Source organism: Pleurodeles waltl, chromosome 8 (genome assembly GCF_031143425.1).
Source record: "Pleurodeles waltl isolate 20211129_DDA chromosome 8, aPleWal1.hap1.20221129, whole genome shotgun sequence".
In the NCBI taxonomy this organism is placed as follows: domain Eukaryota; kingdom Metazoa; phylum Chordata; class Amphibia; order Caudata; family Salamandridae; genus Pleurodeles; species Pleurodeles waltl.
The window spans coordinates 127,197,399-127,221,921 of record NC_090447.1 but is presented as its reverse complement, the minus strand read 5'-3'; the positions used below and the strand labels follow the sequence as shown (position 1 = coordinate 127,221,921).

Genomic DNA, 24,523 nt, shown 5'->3' with positions numbered 1-24,523 from the left:
AAAGGCATTGATACAGCAGATACTCTGAAAGTTGGGATTGAAGTTTTATTGGTGACACCCAACATGGCCATTGTTTAAGTGTCTGGCTCCAGCTATAGTCACAACCAGTTTTAATCTAAAGGACAACATACCAACGTATAACATTAATCTCAGTATTGTGTAAGAGCCGCGAGCACATGTAAGTAAATCACCCACACAACAAGCACCCTGCATAAGATCGAGTTCTTTTTAGTTGGGGATTCAGGTAAGAAGTACATACCACCATGTCAGTAACAACAGATCAACGGGCACACACAAAACTGGATCATATAAATAACTGTCTTAGATAATCAATTTTCAGTTGGGGTACTCATGACATTCTGAAGGTTGGCATATGCTGATGTGGAACTTTCTCTTGAGTGAGAATGATGGGTCGGTGGCCAAGCCTTGGTGGGCCCACAGTATCTCGGCTGCCATTGTGGTGTTGGCAAAGACATGGGGCGGTCTTGGGCCTCTGACTGGTAGGATAAGCAATGTCGAAGGATGAGCACAAAGAACTGGCCAGGGGCTGCTCCTGTCATTGGTGTAGGAGAGAGACCTAACCAAATGTTCAGTTGAAGAAGTGTGTTTTTAAGCCTTTCCTGATTTTAGGGATATAGTTTTTTAGTTTTGGTTATCACAATAGGTCATTCCTGCGAGTGGAAACTTGTAATTTGGGGACTATGTCCCTAACTCGCCTGTATCTGGTATGGGAAATGGTAGATCAGTTTCAGAACTGGTGACGTAAGGCTTCTATTGTGGAAGAAATTAGCAAGGTAATCCAATTAGCTGTGTGGCAATGCTTTGTGGCTCAAAGCGATTGCTCTTATAATCTGATCTGTGGGAAGCCAATGGAGGGTCTTTCCTGTTTGACTGATTGGTGATGATTTCTGTAGCCGAATATCAGTGGCAACATTTTTTATTGTCTTTAAAGAAGAAGATGTGTGTTTCATCTAGAAAATAACATATAAGCTTTAGGACCTTTAAAAAATAATGGTAATATTAAATGCAAATAATACAAAAGCTTGGAAGAAATCATACACCTCACTGTACTACAGACAAGGCCCACTGGGTAGCAGACAGATCTTCTAAAAGACCGGCCCGGAGATGGGAAAGAGCAAGCAATGTTTTGGTGACCGGTGGAGCATCAGATCATGACTGTCCTTTATCTCAGAGACAGGGAGGAAGATAGAAATTGAAGCTAAATCTAATTTAATTTGTGGTTCCTGGAGACGGAACACCAGGCCCATCTTGTTTGCCCTGATCTACGACACCGTAATTTACTTTTTCTAAAACATAATCTAGTATTTAGACCACACCTTCCTCACATTACACCCCGACTGTACGGCCACTCCCTGCATACATCGCCTCTCATTCATACACCTCCTGAAGTGTCTCCTGACCACCTTGTGGTCTTCTCTGGTGACCACCTGTTCCACAAGAACTGCAAAGAAACAAAGGAATTTGGCTTCCCTGCGTTACGTAAGTCATCTCTTCCCCCAAATGTCCCTCACTTCGTGCCCCTGCTGCCTCTTCACATGACAGTCATTTTGGGGTCCTGCGTATTTGGGGCGTCTTTTTTCGGTGTACTGGGCTTCCATCAGCGTGACAACAAAAGTATTGTTTGCAGTAAGCTTTCTGTGGGACCATGAGTTAAAAACGGTTTCATCCAAAAGAGAACAGAGACCCCTGAAATATTGGTCAAAATCACGAATCTTTCCATTTTTCTGCAAACATGCACAACCAGGACTGCTGCTGTCATCGTTATTTAAACCCTTCTGTCTTTCGTTGGAATTGCACCAGGAATACAGATATTGAGAGTGGTTATATTTCATGAATACATTCTCTTTCCAAAGAAAATCAATATCCAATTTATGAAGCTGGAATCGGTCATTTCACTTAAAGGATGTGCACGCCTGGCTGCTGTCCCGCTCCACCCAATCCAAAAAGCAAAATATAGAGAAGGGAAAATGACTCTTTCGATCTGATAACTATTATGGAAGAAATATCTGGCATCTGCAAACCACACCTATGTGGAGAAGGACTTGTTCAGGTAATAGTGGTGGCTGGATTTCAAAGCCTCTAAGCACAAGCATTGGCACAGCCAATGGGCTTGGATTGCGTTCAGCATTAGCACAGTCTAGCGAGACACGGGGAAGGAAACAAGCAGGAGGGGACAGAACGGGCATAGTTGTAAAGTATTGAGTCATGCAGTCCATTGCAAGCACTCTAGTGGAGGTGGAAGGATACACCCAAGCAGCCAATAGCATTAGGAGAGAGAAGACTACCTCACTTTGCTGAGCCAAGACCTGATTGACCCAGTCTCATTCTAATGGCTGAAAGAGACTGGCCCAAGAAAGTCAGTGGTAGAAAGGGGCAGACCCTAAGCCCACTCTATGTACATTGTTAGCAACAGGTCTGTTTGAAAGCTTTTTAAAAGGTTAAGGTGGTAGCTGCAACCCCGTAGCATCTGCGTCTGAAGAGAAGTGAGTGGGAACCAGGCACAATGCTAGGAGCCTGGCCACGTAAGGCTGCAAGGAGGATTGGTTCAACCTCTCCTTCTCTGTGTACGCGTGACTTAGATTGGTTAATTCTTCTTTGAGCCAGAAAGGCAAAATCCTTTTAAATTCAGTTGTGCAGCATCAGTATTTCTCTAGAAAACTAGGTTGATTGTGCAAGGACTCCACGCGGTTTCTCCACGTACGTCTTCTGTGTCAGTTTTCTTAACACTGCCCCTTTAACAGCACTGTTACCTCACATTAGATCTCTGGAGCACCACGGTCAGAAGGCTGCAGGTTAATTCGGTGTCCCCAGGACATTTGTGGTGGGTCGGTGACCTGTTGGCCCAGGTCTGCAAACTGTTCCTTGGTTGTTCGAGGGGGCTCCTTTCTGTCATGACCCTTGTTGTGGTCTCTGGCTAATACTTTGCTGCTTGTTAGCCCAAGTCTCGGTGAGCTGAAGCTTGTTTCTTTGTATGTTCATCTTCAGAGTGCGCATGAGTTTCTGATGCTATTGACAACCTCAGAAGAGCGGGAAAGAGCGAGTCAGCGTAGAGGGGTACTCTTGGAGGCAGGATCAGGAGGTCTGCAATGCTCCTGTGAGTTAGTGTGCACTACTGCTATTTTCTATATATGAGTCCAAGGTTTGACCTCACTCTTATGGCTCTCAACTGACTCCCCTTCACCAGTAATAAAGAACTCACTAGAGCCACAGAAAAACACTTGAAGCTCATTTGTTTATTCAGCTACAGTTTTTATGCTTTAAAATATTAACTGATGCCCTTTTGGATCAGTACTATCATAAAATTACTCTATCACTGGATAGTAGACATTTCGACTTTTTAGGGGTTGGTGGTGGTACATATGTACCCCAATGGCGAATATTTAAATAAGGTTGGTACAGCTACATAGCAGGATAAAGGCTAACTAAATATTTGGGCAGCACTTCCACCATTTACGGTGTCCTGGTGGTAGGCGAGATGAGGGCTGTCCACGCCAAAGGCACCTCAGTACAATTTAGGATCCCTGATGAGCATTTTAAGTCCAAAGAACCCAGAACGTTGCAACTTCACTAGGTGGAGATGAGAGAAAGGGGTATCCTATATCACATTTGAAGGTGGAACAGCAAGTGTCATGTAAGGCACCCTATTGCTCAAGGACCAGAGATAGCCTGTTTGGCTGTGGTGCCAGTTGCTATAGGAATTCCCAGCTGCTACATACATTTTGTTTGTCTGTGGCGATAACTGTTTGGTTATCTGCCTCTTTGGATTTCTGTCGTCCATTCTGTCTGACAGTAGATCTATTTTTCAATACATTTTTCATCAATCTATTTATCTTTCTAATCCTGTATCGGTCCATTGGTCCCCATGTTCCTCCATTCGTTTATCTCTGACTTGATCATGCCAAATATTCTCTCTCTCACACTCTGTCTCTCTCATGGTATACAGTCCTCACTGGGGCCATTTATCTCACTCGCTTATACACTCGATCAAACTGGCCTGGAACTTTCTGCCCCCATCCGGCGTCTGGTTTTGTGTATGCGCCGCACTTTGAAGGAGTTCAGTGATCTTTGTCTAATTACGTTTAGCCGAAGAACCTTAGCCCAGCTAACCTGCAGTATCTGACTGCAAATAGATGATTACCAGCCAATACACAGACCCTGGATCCTCAAATTACCAACTAATTGGCAAAGCCTATAGAATTGATGTTTCAGCAGGAAAAGAAGTACTGGTAAATGAGTCCAGCCCAATAACTGCAGGTACGCCTGTGAAGAGTTATTAGGAACTAGTAGATGCATTATTTCTGTAATTAAAAGATCGCAAGCTTCAGGCGAGCTCAGAGACGCGCGTCAATCTGCTGGAGAAGAGAGGGTTCAGGAAAATCAATGTCGGTGGTAGGGACGCCAGTTGCGCCTAGTCCGAATCAGAAAAGCCCGCTCTCTCATTACTGCAGCAGTTGGTCCTTGAATGATCAGCAGTCACAGCGCAGGTTCCTCTCTGCAGAAATCAACGCTTCACCTAGAGTGACCCAGTGGCGCAAAACGAGCGCACGAGGTGGTGCTCAACGCTCACCTCAGTGGCTCTTGCACATTGTATCACGCAGTTTGCGGCGTATGGTTGTGTGGTCCTCAGGCATGGTTAATTCCAAGGGCTGTAAATTTGTAAGAGTACTGAGCAACTGAAGGCGAGGTGGGGATTTAAGAAAACTCATGACTCACCTGTCGTGATGAAGTTTTGACATAGGAGATGGCATTTCACATTACATAATTTTCTCCAATATGTACAACATGTATAATTACAAATGTGAAAATTCTTCCACATTATCATAACCTTTAGACTTTCAATAATTCACAAAGCAGAAGTATGAGTGGAGACTTTCCGCCATTCTCCATTTGAGCCAGTTTGATTTTTCCTGTTTACGCTGGACGGGCGGACAGTGTTTTACTTGCCTAGTCCTGGAAAATGCAGCATAGTGAATAGAAGGGACTCCCAGTCGATTACTAGTGCAAGGATATATTCTACTGAAAACAAAGTGTGACTCCAACTTAGAGCCTGCCTTGTTGTGACCACCCCCTAATCTGTTTCACTTCAGATGGACATCATGCTCAAGGGTGTTGAGTGCCACTCAGATGACAAACAAGGCCCTTCTAAAAGTGACTTCAAGGTGATAACAAAACCGACGATGGGCCGAACTAGAAGCTACTAGAAGCAAATGCTTAACTATTGGTCAACATTTCTGGCAGGGTCTTTAGAAAACCCATATAGCCCCACACTAGGGTGACTGAGAGCCGAAACAATATGGTAGACAATTTTCAGTAGCGTATTGCAGATGAAACACGAGGATGGAATAATATGGCTTTCTCTAAATAATCACGGGCCCCTGTAGTGCCAGCCTTAAAATGTTGAAAATGTACTGCATCCATGAGAGTTAAGCAAAAGTTGGAAGTAATTGTTGGATCATGCTTGCGTTCATGCTGTGCAAGCCTCACATCACAAATCAAGAATGCGGACCCTGAATTTGTCAAAGCTAGCAAACCCCCGTTAGAATCTATCACTATGTTGACATGACACCTCATCTTCTCAATTCATTGAAGTTGAGATGACCTCTGCAACATAATAAAGATGATTGAGCTACAGTTCTCTAAGGACTAAGAACCTGTCCATTTGGATAGAACTCCTTGTCGCGGATGCACTTCTAGACTCTGCGTCTAAGTGACGAGGCAAACAGAAAGCGCTACAAAACAAATTTCTCTAATCCTATATTGCGAAGTTTTGGTTGGCTATGCTTATTACTCGCTAACATTCATCATTTTGTTTGATTCCTGTGGGCTAAATGGAGGCTGCTTTCTGAGTTCCAAAGGTGAGGGACATTCCAATCTGTTTTGTTGTGAACCAGTTTTGCTGCAATGTTTTAAACTATTCAGTAGACCTCGTTTAAAGCATCCTTTCGAAGTGGCCCATTCGAAATGCATATTTCTGGACATAACCCTCTAACAGTTTTTTGACAATACTACAAAAGTTCCTAGTTTGTGATACTGTTGCTATTGTTACTATTCTGTTTATTGCTGTTAATATTCTTAACATTATCAGTTTTCCTTTTTGTTGCACTTTAGAAATGTATTGTCTGTACTGCTAATAAGCACACCAGAAATTGCTAGCTACGGAAACCTGCAGTGCCTACGGCACCGACTGTATAAATGTTGTTCTGTATACATGGGTACCAGGCCATCACTTTAATGTCACAAATGCACTGCAGCATGCAAGACCATGTTTTGGAAAATGGCACTTCATAGATGCATGACTCACTGCCTTCATTCATGTTTCCATCTGTGTGTAGAAACATAGCAAAGCAGACATTCCTAGAGACATTGCAGGACAACCTCATTGAAATGGACATTCTCACCTCCTCCAGACATGACGGTGCTTATGATGGGTATGTGATCAGCTTATGCATTCATCTTATTTACTGTGAATTCATTCGGCATGTTCACGCGTACTAACCGCATTTGTTCCCCAAGCTAAATGAAGAGTTTAGCTCCTTGGAGGCAGCTTTGATGGTTTGCAGGTCCTGCACTTTCAAAACGTGTCCTAACTGGGCCTGCTTTTGGAATGTCTGGACTTCAGGCATCAAAGAGTTTATCGAAGACCCCTCCTCCAAATACAGTGCCCTGTACATATTAATGACATCTCATTAATATGCTGATACACGCCATTCCATTGGCTTAACTTTGCACTTCATAAAGGCACTGTATTGGGAACCGTTTCAAGATGGCCGACCTGTTGCTGAGATGAGACTGTTTCCAGTCTGAAGCACTGTATGTTTTAATAGGGTTGATCGCATTGCGCTTGAGGAACAGTATTAACCTTTCTGCCGTGCAGGTCTTGTGAGCATGATAATTTAACTTTTCTCTTTCATCAACGTGGAGAAATTAATTGGAGAATGGAGAATGTAAATCATGTTTGGCTGTGATGGATTTTTAAATGAAGCAGATTGCAACAGTCCTTAATGGGAAACACCAATCTTGTTCAGAAAAGTACCTAGCGAACCTTTAAGGGACATGATCTTTCTGTTTTATCTGGCATCTGTTCCTTCTCTATGGATGATCTTTTTTTCTGTGGGATCTCTCCTGTGTAAGCAACCATTTACCTGAATGCAACCACCATATCTTAAGTTACTGCCACCGCTGTTGAGACCTGCTAGCGACCCGTCCCCCACCCTCTCGCCACTGGTGCTGAAAACTGATTGAGACGAAAAAAAGCAATTAAATGTGCCAGGCACGCTTGACCGAGAAGAGATGTGCGGCAGAGTAGAGTAGATGAGTACTTTCTCAATAGATTGTGGTAATTCACCAAGGTATGTGCGTGAAAGACGGCACCATCAGCACTCCGTCACGTTCTCTTGTGCGCATTTGTGATTTGTTCCCAAAACATTTAAAATGACATTATTCTTGGAATATTCATATACCTTTAGAACAAATAGAAAGGACTGTGCCCCTTTTTAACAGGGATTTGGAAAGTTCGAGGTTGCTTCACAAAGCCTTTTAGTGGTTCGTGAAGTATTACTCCGGTAGGACTTTGCCTTAGTGAATTTGCCCCAATGTATTGTTTATGATCCATGCTAAGTAACTGTGCTGGGTAAATAGTTTGAAAAGTATTAATATAATATTTCAAATTGCCCTCCTCTGATTGATATTGCAGAGGAAAAAAGTATGATTTTAAATATATATATATATATATATTTCTTTTTTTTTCTTCTTTTTTTTCTCATGTCTTTTTTTTTTGCCCCCTGAGAGATGAATGTGAGTCTGTCTTCAAATACAGCTCAAGATTAATGAAGGCCAGATAAAACAGTCTTTCTTTCAGTTAATTCCGAAGGCTGAAACAGGATCACAAATAATCCTAATTCCATCTACAGAAGAATGAAGTGACTATCAGCCTCTTTCTATTTATGCTAATTATGTGTTCATTTAGTTTGGTGTTTTGGGTTAGCTTGCAGCAGCGAGGCCAATTCAGAGCACTAAGTTGGGTGATGGGCAGGTAGGAGTTGCAGCAGAGAGACAGAGTCCTCCAGTTGGTACGGTCTGGTCCCTTCCTCATCAGAAGAGGTTTAGACTGGCGGACAGACCATGCAGCTTGAGTTATCTCACCCAGGCTTCCCATAAGCGAAGCATAATACAAAAGGAGACGGCCTTTTCATGGTTCTTCTTCTGAATGAGATGAATTGACATCCAACTGTTCCACTTTTGTCCTTCTTGAGATGAAGTGAGCACCGACTGACTGCCTTTCATCCTCAGGGGATAAAAAGAGAAACAAGACATGTGATAGTCCTTCCTTTACTCCCTGTTCCCGCTTCGTTCACAGTAGCGCAAGACTATTTCACTGGCAGTGTTTGTTCCATATTGTCTCATTTTTGCAGTTACTGCAGATGATCAAGTGAAAATACTGCAAAACAACTTTCATCACTTGGTTTGCAAGCATAGTAAGAGTCGACTATGGGTAAGAGGGGAGAAGCTATAGGAGTAACAAAGTCTGGATTCTTACAAAAGTCTGAACTTACAGGAACAAAAGTCGAAATTGAAGAGAAACAGGTGCCTGGAAAGAACTGATTGTAAGAATTGAAACAAATCAAAGTAGCTTCTCTTTCACCGGAGGTTCCATGTAAATGGAGCCAAGAAGAGATGTAGGGACTGATGACTAATTACTATTGGCCGTGTATACATATATACTGAGGGAGCGAGTGCAGTGCTGGCCTATAGGGTACCATCTATGGTGACTCCTCGGTGAGTACCACGCAGGTCTGCTCTGTTCTACATAGACTAGACAATTCGGAGCGGTGTCCCGAAGCATCTACCCTGCTTGTACCATATTGTTAAGAGATGCCTATTTCATATTAGCCCTCCTAGGACGTCTTCTTAGTGTGACAACTTTGCTTGACTTTGTAGTTCGATAATTACTCCTTGCACCGAGAGTCCTCTTTCTGCTTTCATGATTTTCCCCATTCTTTCCTGTTGCTTTCTCTTGCAGCAAAGCTTGGCGCAGACCTGCAAGTGGAAATTAAAAGCAGAGCAGATATCCGCTAGGCAGGTCCCTTGTGTTGAGTAAGTGACGGTAACAATTTTCTCTTCCTTCCAGGCACTTTCTCTTCAAGCCGGGAGGTACTTCGCCCCTCTTTTGTACAACATCACCGGGCTACCCCTTGACTTCCAGCACTGTGTACTCTCCTCCTCCCAGACCTCTGCCCCGCAGTACTTTCTCCAGACCAGCCTTCAACCTGAAGAAGCCCTACAAGTACTGCAACTGGAAATGTGCGGCCTTGAGTGCCATCATCATCTCGGTCACCCTGGTCATCCTCCTGGCGTATTTCATCGGTGAGTCTATCTTATCCGCCTGTATCCATTTGTCACTCCCTATGCTGAACGGTGCAGTCAGGTGCTGTCCACTCTGTACGGATGCGACAACTTTAATGCATAGTGCACTCATGTTTAATGTGTGGTTTGTAACTCAATATAGTCATTTCCCAACTACAGAACATTGTTTTCATGAGAAATTAAAGTTGCCAACTGTAGGAGGTGGTAAAACAATGCCACGTTTTTTGTCTAAACCCCAATTTTAAGTATGGCAGACTTGTACCTACTACTGACTTTGGCATTAGGTAAATCTCCAAATATTGTCATAAAGAATAAATATATAGCAGGTAGCTATGTTCCGTTACAGCACAATGCCATCTCAGGTACTGGTTCCATTTAGAAGCCATTCATCCCTTGATGTTCTGGTTATCTTTCGTAAAATAACTTATTGATATAGTTGTAGAGCCAGAAAATCCATATTATGCAACCGTAGCTCTAGACACATTGGCTTGACATTTCCTTCACAGTTTTGCTGCCACACAAGGGGGGGGTCCTGGAGGATCCACGAAAGACATGGATTTGACTATAAAACTTCAAATCATATTATGGGTGGTGATTGTGAGTCTGGCTTACATTCAAGATTTTGTTGAAATTAGACTTTTTTTGAAGTTCACTAAAATGTAATGGCTTACCCATGAAAGTATATGAAAATAATTTGTATTAACATGTACACCAGTCCTACACCCTGAGATTTCCCAGGGTTAAGATGCAAATGCATCTGAGTATTTTTTCCAAATAGGAACTATTTTCTGGTTCCCCTACACATTTGAAATAGGGGCATCCCACGGATTTATTGACATCCAGTTTTCACCCTCATTCTAGCGTTTCTTGAAAGACTGATTCATGTTTAGAGGTGGGTGGTTAATACAGACACAAAGGATTTTTGCTCGGTTTTAACAAAAGCTGATTACGAGTGAAACACTAATTCCATACAGTTGCTCCTTTTTTTGTACCAATTTTGCCACCAGCTGTTGATAACTCACAAAAGTGTGCAAAAATCGGCATAAATTTCACTAGTGCTCATTATCCCTCATTTTTGGCGAAAACACTCTGAGGCCCACTCTCTGATTTGACCGGTAATCTCGACTCATGTATAAACCGGAGTTTGTACCCAAACTGAAATCGCAATTTGTGAAAAACAACCAAGATCGATTGGCATCCCCCACACAAAGTACACTAAGTAAAACCTTGCAAAAAGTGTCATAGGTCAATAAATCAGCTATTTGTTTTTTTGTAGAAACTGTAGGTCTAGCAAAAACAAATAAGGTGTCACCTTATTTTAATTTCTAGAAACTTAGATTTCGAAGAGTGCTGGGTCCGTGATCAACCCTGAAACCAGAGGCAAATTGTTTTTGTTGATGGTGTGGCAGTCATGCTGCCTAACTTGAGGTGGTCCTGGAGTCCCCAGAAATCTGCCTGGGATAAATATGTGAGTAAAATCCTCATGGCACTCCATTTTGAAAGTCACAGATGGGTGCAAGAGGACTAATCCGATCCGTGGTACGGGATGCTTCTAAGGTCACCTAGAACATTGGTCAAAGCTCTTTCAGTGTGGGATAATGTCCAGAATGCTGACTGCGCCTTTTCAGTGATGTCCTCGAAAAATGATGAAAGATGTGAATTGCTTTCTTTTTTTAAGATAATAATGTGGAGAGGAATTACTTAAAATAGAGGGATGGTCTGTTGGTTGTAAGTGGGGAGCATCCAAGGCCTGTTCCGATGGTTGAGGGGCGGTGGCATTGGAAATGGAAGTTTTGCGTTAAGAAGTAAGAACTGGATTGCCTCTGTCTAGGACTAAGTGAAATTTGTGGGCTTGACAAGGATCTGAAGGAGACCTTGGACCTGGAGAGACCTAAAGATATTGGGGCCAATTTACAAAGCTATTGATGAGTATGTGAAGTAGGGCTCATGCATCATTTACTCTTAGATGCCCTCATGAATTGGCACCCAAACAACAAAGTGAGAATAAGATGTGAATAACCAAGGAACATTCTTATACAAGTAGAAAGCATTGTGCTCTTTTTGCAATTTTAACTATAGAAAGTTGGATATTTGGGCGCTGATTCACAGCTGCAATTACGTATATATGAAATCTTACTCCTGTAGTAATACCTCTTCGTAGATTTCTTCTGTAAAGACTACAGAAGTTGTGGGCTGTTTCTCCAGGCTTGTATGGCCCTTTCGCTTTGTTAGGTATTGTCAGTTCATTATTTCCCTACTTTTCCTTTGAGGGTGCACGCCATAACCTGTCGCTTGCTCCCTCAGGGTTACTCCCGCTGTCCGGCTAGTCTCATTAGATAGCACAGAATTACTCTGGACTCTGAGAGACAGCCGGCGTGCTGCCTAATGACATAGCAGAGCTCAGAGATGTTAAACAGGGAAGAGAGGAGCCTGTGTCATGGGCCGCTGGCACCACCTGGAAACGACTGCTTGGGGAGGGCAGAGAACAGCTCACAATGAACTTCCTGTCACAGACACAACCTCGCTGTACCCCCCGCCAGCACATACTTTCAGTGTTTCACAGGTGGGAATTTATTTAATTGGGTTCTACAGCTCCTTCCTCCCTTTAGAGGAGCGGTTAGGTGGTGGGGAGTTTATGGAGAGCAGAGGGCATTCCCGGGGGATGATTATTGTTTGGTTCCTTTTAGTATGTATGAAATTGTATATTTTACAAATACTGGAACGCACATCTGTACATGCACACACAACCACAAATATGGAAGTCACAGATTTACAGCACAGAATTTTCAGAGGAAAACATAGATTTCTCAGTTTCTGTGCAGATGTTGGATATTATGCCAATTTATTTACATTTCGAGCAGATTTTCGAAACCTTGAATCAGATTGGTTCATTACCAAGGGCAATAGTGCTTAGAGCGCCTCTGATGGGAATCATGGAGGTCTAATGCCAGGCATGCACAGCACTAACCCTCGGATTGGATAAAGTGTCTCCGTTGACGGAGAGCTCATTAAGATCAGAATGCATTGCGAGGTGAGAACGTGGTGATGCACAGGGCCCTTGACAGATGATGCTTTAGGCGGCAGGAGATGGTGTTACTGACATTCAGCTTTAAATAGTTCCTCATCCAGTGGTTTTGCACCATAGGGACAAATGCAAACCTTTGTTTTATTAATCCGGCCTCATATCTCCCAAACTTGAGAAGCATGCATTGGCTCCCTGGAGTGGCGAGGGGAACGTTAGGACATTGTGCTTAGTCGATCAAGCTTCCTGCACGAAAGAGGCTTGCTTTTAGGTAAAACATTTTTAAAAAGTCACTGCATTCTCTGCACCCCCAGACCTCGAACTACCACCTCCTTACAGTGTTGAGCGGTGGCTGATCTTTCCAGGTGTTGGCCCCACTGCTGTGGAATCCCATTTATTTTTCGCTCGGTGCAATTTATGACTGATTCCCATTTCTGAAACAATCCGAAAACGTGACTCTTCTGTTTGCAACCTCTCCGTCTATAATTTCACCATTTCCTTCTCAGTACTTCATGCTAGCGCCAAGAGGCCACAATCTGGGTAGATGATTTGCTCTGCAAAAAAATCATTAAAAAACGTGAATGGCATTACGATGAAGCAGAAAAAAAAGGTGTAATACTATTCTACAAACGTTCCCTTCAATCTCATGGGTTAAATTCAGTTATATTCCAACTGCGCTCTGTTATTTCAGCCTGCTTCTTAAGGTTTATTTTATATTCTGGAAACAATTAGAATGGATTTATTAGTTTGCACCTTTCTGCTTTGCAGGTCATCAGAATTAACTACCAGGCAATATCTGATACACTGAATGGCATCTTTTCCAGTGTAGGCTGGGAGTTAGCATGGGTCAGGCTAATTACAGGCAAGAATGGCTCATTTCTGAAGCAACTCTCAATTATTAAAAAGTCACATTAATCTGCTCAGCTCTGCATAAACATATTTAACAATGAGCCCCTCCGCCAGGCTAACTGATCGAATCGGCGGGCGAAAAAAAAAATCAGATTATTTAATTAGATTTTGATGACAAATTGTGTTTAATTTAAAGTATAATCAATTATTAATTACCACAATGACGAGTTCTGTCTTGGCGTGCTAATGAGCTCATTTAAAAATTATGACTACCCTTTCCATTTCAATTATTTTTTACAACCTGTCACATTTGCAGCGCAAAATGAGGTCTCTGCCCAAAATGAAGTTGAGGCTGCGCCTCACTTCTAGCGTTTACTCAGGGTATGATTTCATCACAGACACCCAATGAGCAGCCGAATGGCATTTTTCTTTGACCTTTTTTGCTTTTCGGGGGAGGCGCACAGTTTAAGTCTGAGGCAAGATTGTTAATGAATTAAGCCGCGGCGATTAGCTGTTCATCTGCCTGCAGGCGAAATGGAGCCTCTGCTGTTGTACGTTGGCTTCAATAAATCGATGCGATGTCCTGGTTTGCCTTTTTGCATCTCTTGGGTACCAGTGATTCCCTTGTGGGATGCTGGTTCACTCGCCAAGCCAACAGCTGCTTCAATCCTTACCTCGCTCAGAGTCAATGCAGACATCTCGCGGAGCACGTCTTACTCTGCATATTGAAATCTGAGTTCCATCAACAATTTCTATTTTGCGCCTGTGGTCTTGCATGCACTATACTTTAATAGGATTATTTTGTCCCTTGAAGACACCCTCAAAATATAAATTTCTCGGGGCGTGCCGCTATCGAACGCCATATTTTATTCGGAATATAGGGCCATATGTACGAACACATTTTCCCATTGACACAGAATGGGAAAAACCCTTTGCTACATCTGGCCCATAGTGCTTAAGGAATAGAAGACCATTAGGCCCATATTTATACTTTTTTAGGGCCGCATTTGCTTCGTTTTTTTACGCAAAATCGGCGCAAACTTACAAAATACAATTGGTCCGTATTTATACTTCTTTAGCGCCGCATTTGTGTCACAATTATATTTTGTAAGTTTGTGCTGATTTTGCGTCAAAAAACAACGCAAATGCGGCGCTAAAAAAGTATAAATATGGGCCAGTTGTGTTTTGTAAGTTTGCGCCAATTTTGCGTAAAAAAACGATGCAAATGCGACACTAAAAAAGTATAAATATCGGCCTTAGTCTTTCAGAGCCCTGCTCTCATTCGATGTTTCACCTGGAGGCTGTATTCAGATGTCTGTTGCAAGCAGGTTTGTATGTTGGCGCATTACAGCCCCGGACTAATGCTGTGCCAGGAAGCACTTCCTGTATGACATACCTGGGCAGGAGACGTCACACCGTTTCTGGACCGTCATTGGTCTCCTTTGAAAGGTTTTCTTTCATGTGGAGGTTGGAAGTCCTCTGTATGGGAAGGAAGTCCTCACTTTAAAAAAAAAAAAAATCCCCTTTTCCTCTTTTTTTGCTGTTTGACCTCATCAAGAGGTTTTTTAAATTAATTGTAAAAATCATAAAAATTGTCGGGATCTTTTTACACATTGCATTAGTATAGTTTATGAAGACATTGTACCTCATGTGCATGCATAAGACTAATGTTAACTACATTGCAGTCCTTCCAATGCTTTTCAATGTGATCATTCTTACGCAATCTCTCCTGAGACGAGCAGTCTCATATCGCCACTTTATTTCATCGGAGAAGCTACAGCTTTCCATTTCTGAGTTGGAAGAACACCACCCACCTCGGGTGTTAGAAAAAATGTACAACATTTGGATTAAAGCGTGTCCAGACCCATATAAGCTCCTCCTAGGAGCCAGAGATTTGCTCATGATGTAGGCTACATGGGACGCAAGCGTGCACCAGGAAGGATGCTTCTGCCACCAAATGTGTGTGCAACCAATTATTGCTAACAATAAAATATGGTGACACAAAGAAAAAACACAGAAGAATGCAGCCATGATACCGAAAGCGTACAGATTGCTCAGCGGGAAGAATACATTGTTTATTTTGTGCAACAGCGTAAGCGGAGAATGGTTGATGCTTGCAAAACTTTACAGGAAGTGGTGTCCGGTATGTAGGAAAATTGTGATCAAAGGCAAATATCACACCTGGGCAGGGGCAAAGGCGGAAGCCCCTACTCTTGCATTTTGATGTTAGAGAAAGCTCACCACTTTCTTCAGTTTTTTCCATTTTCATTAGTGATTTATCACTTTGGACACGCCTTGGCTCCAGCTCGACATTTCCTCTTACAGGATTTTATTCATTTATCCAGGTCTTTTTTTGTGCAAATTTATAGATGCACTGACTGTGGCAAGAGACGACTGGGTATGGACCACTCTTTCTGCAAAGCGTATTATATTTGACCCGTTGGCACCCGTGAACCTCTTCTACTCGCTAAGACATCCCACCAATGACTGGTATTTCCTCGCATATATTTTCCCTTTTTTGGCACTATGCTGATGGCGTCACCCTGGTGCCACACAATTATGGGAAAATGCTCTCCACATCCATGAAGTGCTAAAACCACTCACATCTACCATTTGTTGAAAAAGTGTCCTTTCGCACAGAAGCCCGCACAGAAGACCGCTGAAGACGTGGTAGGAATAAGTCTGCTTGCGGACCCTGATGGGTATGGAAATGTATTAAGCTACTCGTATTACGCAATGATAACGGTGTCTGCAGTTGCTCATTCATTTACACCACTGCGCTGTAAGAGATCCAGAGAAAGAGATGATGGGAGACCGTAAGCCCAAAAAAATCTCTCCCGTAATCTTTCTCTCACCAACCTTTTCAGAAATCCATTTCGCAAAAGTGATGAGGCACTCTCCAGCACAATGAGAGTTGTGAATGTCATCTTTTCTCAAGTAGCTGCAGACATTTGGCCTTTGACCTCGGCAGAAGGTATGGGCCATGTTCATAGAAAAGCATCTTCTGCTCCACTTCGCCTCATAAGAGGCAGAAGGAACATGATCAGCCTGAGCAAGGCATTTTGTGCCATTGAAAACAGTCTTTGTTGTGTCCTGTAAATTTCACGCTTGACGTAGCCATGTTCTCTATGCTTTTGGAAAGGAAATGTGTTTCTTCGGCTCAGAAGTGAGACATGACATTCTAGACTAAACCAGGGCCTGTTTCCGCAGCGTCTTAGGATGGGGTGGGCGTTTATCATTGACTCATCGGTCCGCTCCCAACCATTTTTTACTTGAATATATTAAAATTGGGGTTTAAAAAAACAGCGTTGAGTAGCTTTCAGCTAACCGGCACCCAGAGTTTATTTTTGTGAAATTGATAAACTTATTTAGAAACCTAAAAATCTAAATCAACCAGACAATTGATTGTAACAGTTCAGATGCATGAACTTCTGGCACAATGAAATTGAGTATGCGCTTGAGTGTCATCTATTTGTGAGGGCTCCGCTCTGTGCAGAGGAAATCGGGATCAGGAATTTGAAGTTGAGCCCATACGCTGTGTTGCTGTGTAAGGCTGGGCGTGAAGGGATGTAGTATCTAACTATGGTTTTATGTTACATTGATGCGTAAAGTTACAAGCTTGTGTATAGCGCACTTCAACCTGTGCAAGGCCTTATGGTCTATTTGGAGACTGGACACCTGACCACATGGTTCTTGGATTTCTCATAGACACGGGACATGAAGATCTGGTGACTGTGTTTGAACATTGAAGTTAGGCTTGTTCATTGTAGTGTTTAGTGATGGTCCGTATTGGTTCACTGATATGAATATGATGTTTCTGAATCTGCAAGGGAACTTTGTAGCATGTAAGCTGGACCACTGTGTACAACTGAAGGAAGGAGCACCAGATCCCTAGTTTGTACTTGACTGTGTGCTTTCCCAGTGATGAATGGTGCAATACTTCCTTGGCTGTATCTCATAGCTTGGAACTTGATTCAAACTGGTCTTCTGTATTCAAATGTGGATGGTGACTGCTTTAGATACCATGGTCCCCAAACTATAGTATAACACGATTGTTGCAATCAATGATGGATGCTCGTAGGTTATAAAAGAAGTAGGTTGATTAGCTTACTTGTAGGTAACAGTTAAGGTCCTACCAGGAGCAACTTCCTGCTGCTCGGCCCTTCTCACTCCAACGTCCCCTCATCCGAGCACAAACACCCAACATTCCAACCATACAATGACCTCGCTCACTGGCTGAGCAGCAGGGAACAGACTGTGGGGAGAATGCATAAGATAGCAAGAGCCCGCAACAATGTTTCCATTAGACCAGGGGAAGGGATTGAATGAAATGGCCCCAGTTGGGGAATCCACATATAGCAGCGTTGGTTTTTAACATGGCGTTTTCGGGCAAAACCATTGGGCGTCACTTTGAGGGGCCTCACAACTGAGTCAAGTCCACCTCACTAGTCCATTTTCAGCATGTTGCCTCTTCTTTCATTGATCCCACTGTGGCTTGTTCTTCTCAATGTCCCCCTTGCTTTGACGTCTATACGTGGTGCAGCCGTACTCCACGCCTGAGACCAGGGCTACAAATATTTTAGCTTTTTACAGATGGAAAACAGTTACCCGGGAATGCTTCACAAATCAGGATTTCCAAGTTAATTAGCTAATTCAATTTGAGAGTTTTATTGACATCTTAATGACGTTCAGCTGTAACTCTCAAGTGTTCATGAAAAACGCTAGGTTTTAGGCCACTGTCACGCGCACTGCGCTCCTTCTAGGAGATCCAATTATCTTGGGTGCCTGGGTTAGGTATCAGGCCGACCAGAGTCAGGTGGCAATCCAGGCAAGTGGCTACTTAAGGTAATAAGACGACAGTCTGAGGATGGGGGCGCAGGCAGCTCTCACGGGATGCGTACTTAAGAGATGGATCAAGGTGGAAAAGTAATTAACGCTACAGGCCCTTGACATCAATTTTTGCTGCACGGTTTGTTTAATCCATTGCCCCAGAATCACTGTCAAGGACAATGTCAGCTTGATTTATTTCCCGCATAAGTGCCAGACCGGCCGGGGGCACAGTTTAACTTTCATATGTGACTTCTACAGGCACGCCTCTCATTTGTCTTCTTTCCGTCGATTGTATATGCACACGTACAATCAATCATACATGATCTTTTTTACTCATACGTGTACTTGCATCCTGCAGATTTTCCTTACCCTGCAAAAATTGACAGACAATCATTTCTACTTCTGCACACTCGCGTGTTCAGAATCAGCACTACCCTTCCAGGCGCATTTACAAACCCTTCACTACTTGTGTACAACAGACTCCATCTTATATTTTTGTGCACAAACACACACACACTTGCATAGCCACACACAAAAGGTGTCCCTTTGTCTCGCTTGTGAATCGTAGATTCCAGCTGCAGTTCATTGTGCCCTTGCAAGAGGCATCCCACAATCCGTGTACGCACAAAAATATCAGGACCATTGGACATGTGCGCACACTTTTAATACACCCTTTGTCGATACACATGCACCCCACCCTTTCAATGTACTCACTTAATCCACAATTGCATGCTTCTCCATCTTCCCATGTGCACATTCGTGCACACAGACCTCATCACTGGCACTGGTAGCCCACACAAACAAAACCCATCTCCACCGACCCCTTACGCCTGCGTAATCTTCCTCATGCACAGCGAAGTTCCGCCGTCCTCCTGGACATACAATCCATGCTCCTCTTGCAGTCCAAACCTCCCGGACAGTCCGGGTTTTGAGAGGACTGTCCCGGTGTCCCGACGCTTCTCTTAATTTTAAATAAATGCCCCAGTTTTTGGGACAAAGGTCATAATATTAAATAAATGCCCCGGTTTTGGGGACAGAGGTCAGATCATCTAGGGAAGCATCAGTTAAAGAGGCCTACAAAATATGAAATAATTAAAGTCATTTATTTGTCACTGTCAGGCAACACAGTCCCCTGCCTGCTCTGAGCAGAGACACGGAGTGGGGAGCAGAGAGGTGGGTGGGGGCAGGTTAGGGGGATGTAGGGTGGTAGGTCAAGCCATAGCTAATTTTACTTATGTAGTCTTGTACATGTGTGTATGTTTGTGTGTGTGTATACACAAAGACCTATACGCACACATTCACAAAGCTACGCAAAAAAAACTGGACAGGCCACACATAAAAGTGAGTAATGTCTGTAGTCCTTCTTTTATGTCTGACCTGTCCCAGTTTTTGCTCCTCAAAATCTGGTCACCCTAAGGCACTTAAATACACACATGTGCATGTGTTCATGTACACTTGTCATCCTTATTTTCATACACTGTCCGACATCCTGTTGTACTCCCACATCCACACACCAAACACTCAATCTACCCAATAAGATAATTGTGTAGGGTTGGCCACCCATCACATGTACGCACAAGGAGACAAGGGAGGCCACGTTGTAGGTTTTTCAGGGATGAAAAAAGGAGCACTATCAGCAGGAGAATAATCTTAGGTATGAAAATATCTATGCTTGGGTGGATTAGCTTTAGATGAAATGTCAGATATTACACGTACACACATGCACACTAGAAATGGCAGTTATTACACATACCCACATGCACACATTCGTACACACAAACACACACCTCACCCAGTGCTTAATTTGTAAATAAAAATGTGCCGGTGCCCAAAGCCCTCCTCTTAAACACACGGCTGCTGCAATTAAATGTGCGAACACGGAATACTGAGGCAGAGTAATCCTGAAGCCACCTCGGGCCTCTTCAATCCATTTACAGCCACTCCCTGCCCCTTCAGCTCACTCCTGCAGCTTTGTGCTTTCGCCTATTGTGACAGCTTTTTCGTTTTTCTCTCCCACTGTCTTTCCCATGTGTGTCTTTTGCTCGCAGTAAATGCTTGGGGCAGAAAAATAAGTGCTGGTGCTCCACACCCGAAACAACAAGCACAAATTAAGCACTGATTCCACCCCCCGTAAATTGTTGAGGTAGTTGTCAGGAGAACCACTTGTACAATAAATTAACTTCAAGCCTTGATTAGCAGCGAAAAGGCTCATTTCGTTGCTTATACCCTGCAAAAACATATTTTCAAACCGCACCATCGCTGAAAACAACCACAGCGTGCTCTAAAGTGCTCCCTTTCTGTCCAATATTGACCTTTTTACTAAGCAGCCCTGAAAGGCAATCAATTCCTCAAATCTATTGTGCAAATCATCACATGTTTTGAAGGAGCTATTGCAAAAACACCCATGTTTTTATTCTGTACCCATTACCCAGCGCTGCCTTAATTAAATATCCGCTCGATGCAGAGAAAAGCAAAGTTATTTCTCCAACTTGCCTTTTTTCCCTTGTTTTTAAATGTCAAGGTTTCGTGAGTTCCAGCCTGCCAGAACAGGCCCTAATATTTGCATTAGCGCTTCGCATAGAGTGCGACCTTCGGGTGACCCCATCACAGCCGCACAGTTTGACGCAGAACATAGGTTCTGAGTGAGCTACGGGAAGTCAGTCGGGCTGCAGAGAAGTCGCATTAGGACAACTCAGCTCTCACTCTAATGCAGTGGTCTCCAAACTTTTTAATGCCACTCCACCCTAGTCGAAAAATAAAAATTATTGCCACCCCCTCAAAATTTTTCACATTTATTTTATAAAGTTGGCAATGTTTAAATATGTCTAGACCTATTTAAACATTGCCATTAAGTACTGTTACCTTTTTAAAAATGCAATAACATGCTTCTGCTTAAAACAAAGGCCTGTTATCTGTATAATGCTTCTTTTGGCTAGAGTCTGCCCCCCCCCCGGGATCACTTGAGGCCCCCGTAGGGGAGCCCGCCCCCTAGTTTGAAGACCTCTGCACTAATGTATGACTTTCTACCTTAATGAGGATGGAAGGTCTGTGCAAGGAAGCGTACAAAACATTGTGCGTGTGTAGGAAGTTGGCTCTGTATGTGCTATTTCAAAGTAAGGAATAGCATGCACAGAGTCCAAGGGTTCCCCTTAGAGGTAAAATAGTGGTAAAAATAGATAATACTAATGCTCTATTTTGTGGTAGTGTGGTCGAGCAGTAGGCTTATCCAAGGAGTAGTGTTAAGCATTTGTTGTACATACACATAGACAATAAATGAGGGACACACACTCAGAGACAAATCCAGCCAATAGGTTTTTATATAGAAAAATATCTTTTCTTAGTTTATTTTAAGAACCACAGGTTCAAATTCTACATGTAATATCTCATTCGAAAGGTATTGCAGGTAAGTACTTTAGGAACTTCAAATCATCAAAATTGCATGTATACTTTTCAAGTTATTGACAAATAGCTGTTTTTAAAAGTGGACACTTAGTGCAATTTTCACAGTTCCTAGGGGAGGTAAGTATTTGTTAGGTTAACCAGGTAAGTAAGACACTTACAGGGCTTAGTTTTTGGTCCAAGGTAGCCCACCGTTGGGGGTTCAGAGCAACCCCAAAGTCACCACACCAGCAGCTCAGGGCCGGTCAGGTGCAGAGTTCAAAGTGGTGCCCAAAACGCATAGGCTAGAATGGAGAGAAGGGGGCGCCCCGGTTCCGGTCTGCTTGCAGGTAAGTACCCGCGTCTTCGGAGGGCAGACCAGGGGGGTTTTGTAGGGCACCGGGGGGGACACAAGTCCACACAGAAATTTCACCCTCAGCAGCGCGGGGGCGGCCGGGTGCAGTGTAGAAACAAGCGTCGGGTTTTCAATGTTAGTCTATGAGAGATCTCGGGATCTCTTCAGCGCTGCAGGCAGGCAAGGGGGGGATTCCTCGGGGAAACCTCCACTTGGGCAAGGGAGAGGGACTCCTGGGGGTCACTTCTCCAGTGAAAGTCCGGTCCTTCAGGTCCTGGGGGCTGCGGGTGCAGGGTCTCTCCCAGGCGTCGGGACTTTAGGTTCAAAGAGTCGCGGTCAGGGGAAGCCTCGGGATTCCCTCTGCAGGCGGCGCTGTGGGGGGCTCAGGGGGGACAGGTTTTGGTACTCACAGTATCAGAGTAGTCCTGGGGTCCCTCCTGAGGTGTTGGATCGCCACCAGCCGAGTCGGGGTCGCCGGGTGCAGTGTTGCAAGTCTCACGCTTCTTGCGGGGAGCTTGCAGGGTTCTTTCAAGGCTGCTGGAAACAAAGTTGCAGCCTTTCTTGGAGCAGGTCCGCTGTCCTCGGGAGTTTCTTGTCTTTTCGAAGCAGGGGCTGTCCTCAGAGGATGTCGAGGTCGCTGGTCCCTTTGGAAGGCGTCGCTGGAGCAGGATCTTTGGAAGGCAGGAGACAGGCCGGTGAGTTTCTGGAGCCAAGGCAGTTGTCGTCTTCTGGTCTTCCTCTGCAGGGGTTTTCAGCTAGGCAGTCCTTCTTCTTGTAGTTGCAGGAATCTAACTTTCTAGGGTTCAGGGTAGCCCTTAAATACTAAATTTAAGGGCGTGTTTAGGTCTGGGGGGTTAGTAGCCAATGGCTACTAGCCCTGAGGGTGGGTACACCCTCTTTGTGCCTCCTCCCAAGGGGAGGGGGTCACAATCCTAACCCTATTGGGGGAATCCTCCATCTGCAAGATGGAGGATTTCTAAAAGTCAGAGTCACCTCAGCTCAGGACACCTTAGGGGCTGTCCTGACTGGCCAGTGACTCCTCCTTGTTTTTCTCATTATCTTCTCCGGCCTTGCCGCCAAAAGTGGGGCCTGGCCGGAGGGGGCGGGCAACTCCACTAGCTGGAGTGTCCTGCTGGGTTGGCACAAAGGAGGTGAGCCTTTGAGGCTCACCGCCAGGTGTGACAATTCCTGCCTGGGAGAGGTGTTAGCATCTCCACCCAGTGCAGGCTTTGTTACTGGCCTCAGAGTGACAAAGGCACTCTCCCCATGGGGCCAGCAACATGTCTCGGTTTGTGGCAGGCTGCTAAAACTAGTCAGCCTACACAGATAGTCGGTTAAGTTTCAGGGGGCACCTCTAAGGTGCCCTCTGTGGTGTATTTTACAATAAAATGTACACTGGCATCAGTGTGCATTTATTGTGCTGAGAAGTTTGATACCAAACTTCCCAGCTTTCAGTGTAGCCATTATGGTGCTGGGGAGTTCGTGTTTGACAGACTCCCAGACCATATACTCTTATGGCTACCCTGCACTTACAATGTCTAAGGTTTTGTTTAGACACTGTAGGGGTACCATGCTCATGCACTGGTACCCTCACCTATGGTATAGTGCACCCTGCCTTAGGGCTGTAAGGCCTGCTAGAGGGGTGTCTTACCTATACTGCATAGGCAGTGAGAGGCTGGCATGGCACCCTGAGGGGAGTGCCATGTCGACTTACTCGTTTTGTTCTCACTAGCACACACAAGCTGGCAAGCAGTGTGTCTGTGCTGAGTGAGAGGTCTCCAGGGTGGCATAAGACATGCTGCAGCCCTTAGAGACCTTCCTTGGCATCAGGGCCCTTGGTACTAGAAGTACCAGTTACAAGGGACTTATCTGGATGCCAGGGTCTGCCAATTGTGGATACAAAAGTACAGGTTAGGGAAAGAACACTGGTGCTGGGGCCTGGTTAGCAGGCCTCAGCACACTTTCAATTGTAAACATAGCATCAGCAAAGGCAAAAAGTCAGGGGGCAACCATGCCAAGGAGGCATTTCCTTACACAACCCCCCCCCAAACGAAAGAGGATGAGACTAACCTTTCCCAAGAGAGTCTTCATTTTCTAAGTGGAAGAACCTGGAAAGGCCATCTGCATTGGCATGGGCAGTCCCAGGTCTGTGTTCCACTATAAAGTCCATTCCCTGTAGGGAGATGGACCACCTCAACAGTTTAGGATTTTCACCTTTCATTTGCATCAGCCATTTGAGAGGTCTGTGGTCAGTTTGAACTAGGAAGTGAGTCCCAAAGAGGTATGGTCTCAGCTTCTTCAGGGACCAAACCACAGCAAAGGCCTCCCTCTCAATGGCACTCCAACGCTGCTCCCTGGGGAGTAACCTCCTGCTAATGAAAGCAACAGGCTGGTCAAGGCCATCATCATTTGTTTGGGACAAAACTGCCCCTATCCCATGTTCAGAGGCATCAGTCTGCACAATGAACTGCTTAGAATAATCTGGAGCTTTGAGAACTGGTGCTGAGCACATTGCCTGTTTCAGGGTGTCAAAGGCCTGTTGGCATTCCACAGTCCAGTTTACTTTCTTGGGCATTTTCTTGGAGGTGAGTTCAGTGAGGGCTGTCACAATGGATCCATATCCCTTCACAAACCTCCTGTAATACCCAGTCAAGCCAAGGAATGCCCTGACTTGAGTCTGGGTTTTTGGAGCTACCCAGTCCAGA

At 44.2% G+C, this 24,523-nt stretch overlaps 1 protein-coding gene across 4 annotated transcripts in view; it reads left to right on the top strand.

The window, feature by feature from the left end:
• The window catches only part of TENM4 (teneurin transmembrane protein 4), a 1,476,030-nt gene that overhangs the window by 1,161,405 nt on the left and 290,102 nt on the right, over nt 1-24,523 (top strand). For all 4 annotated transcript variants that reach the window (XM_069203936.1, XM_069203935.1, XM_069203934.1 and 1 more), the window contains 2 exons: nt 6,354-6,449; nt 9,149-9,384. In XM_069203936.1, coding sequence (XP_069060037.1) covers nt 6,354-6,449; nt 9,149-9,384 — 332 coding nt within the window. The remainder of the gene's footprint in view (nt 1-6,353; nt 6,450-9,148; nt 9,385-24,523) is intronic.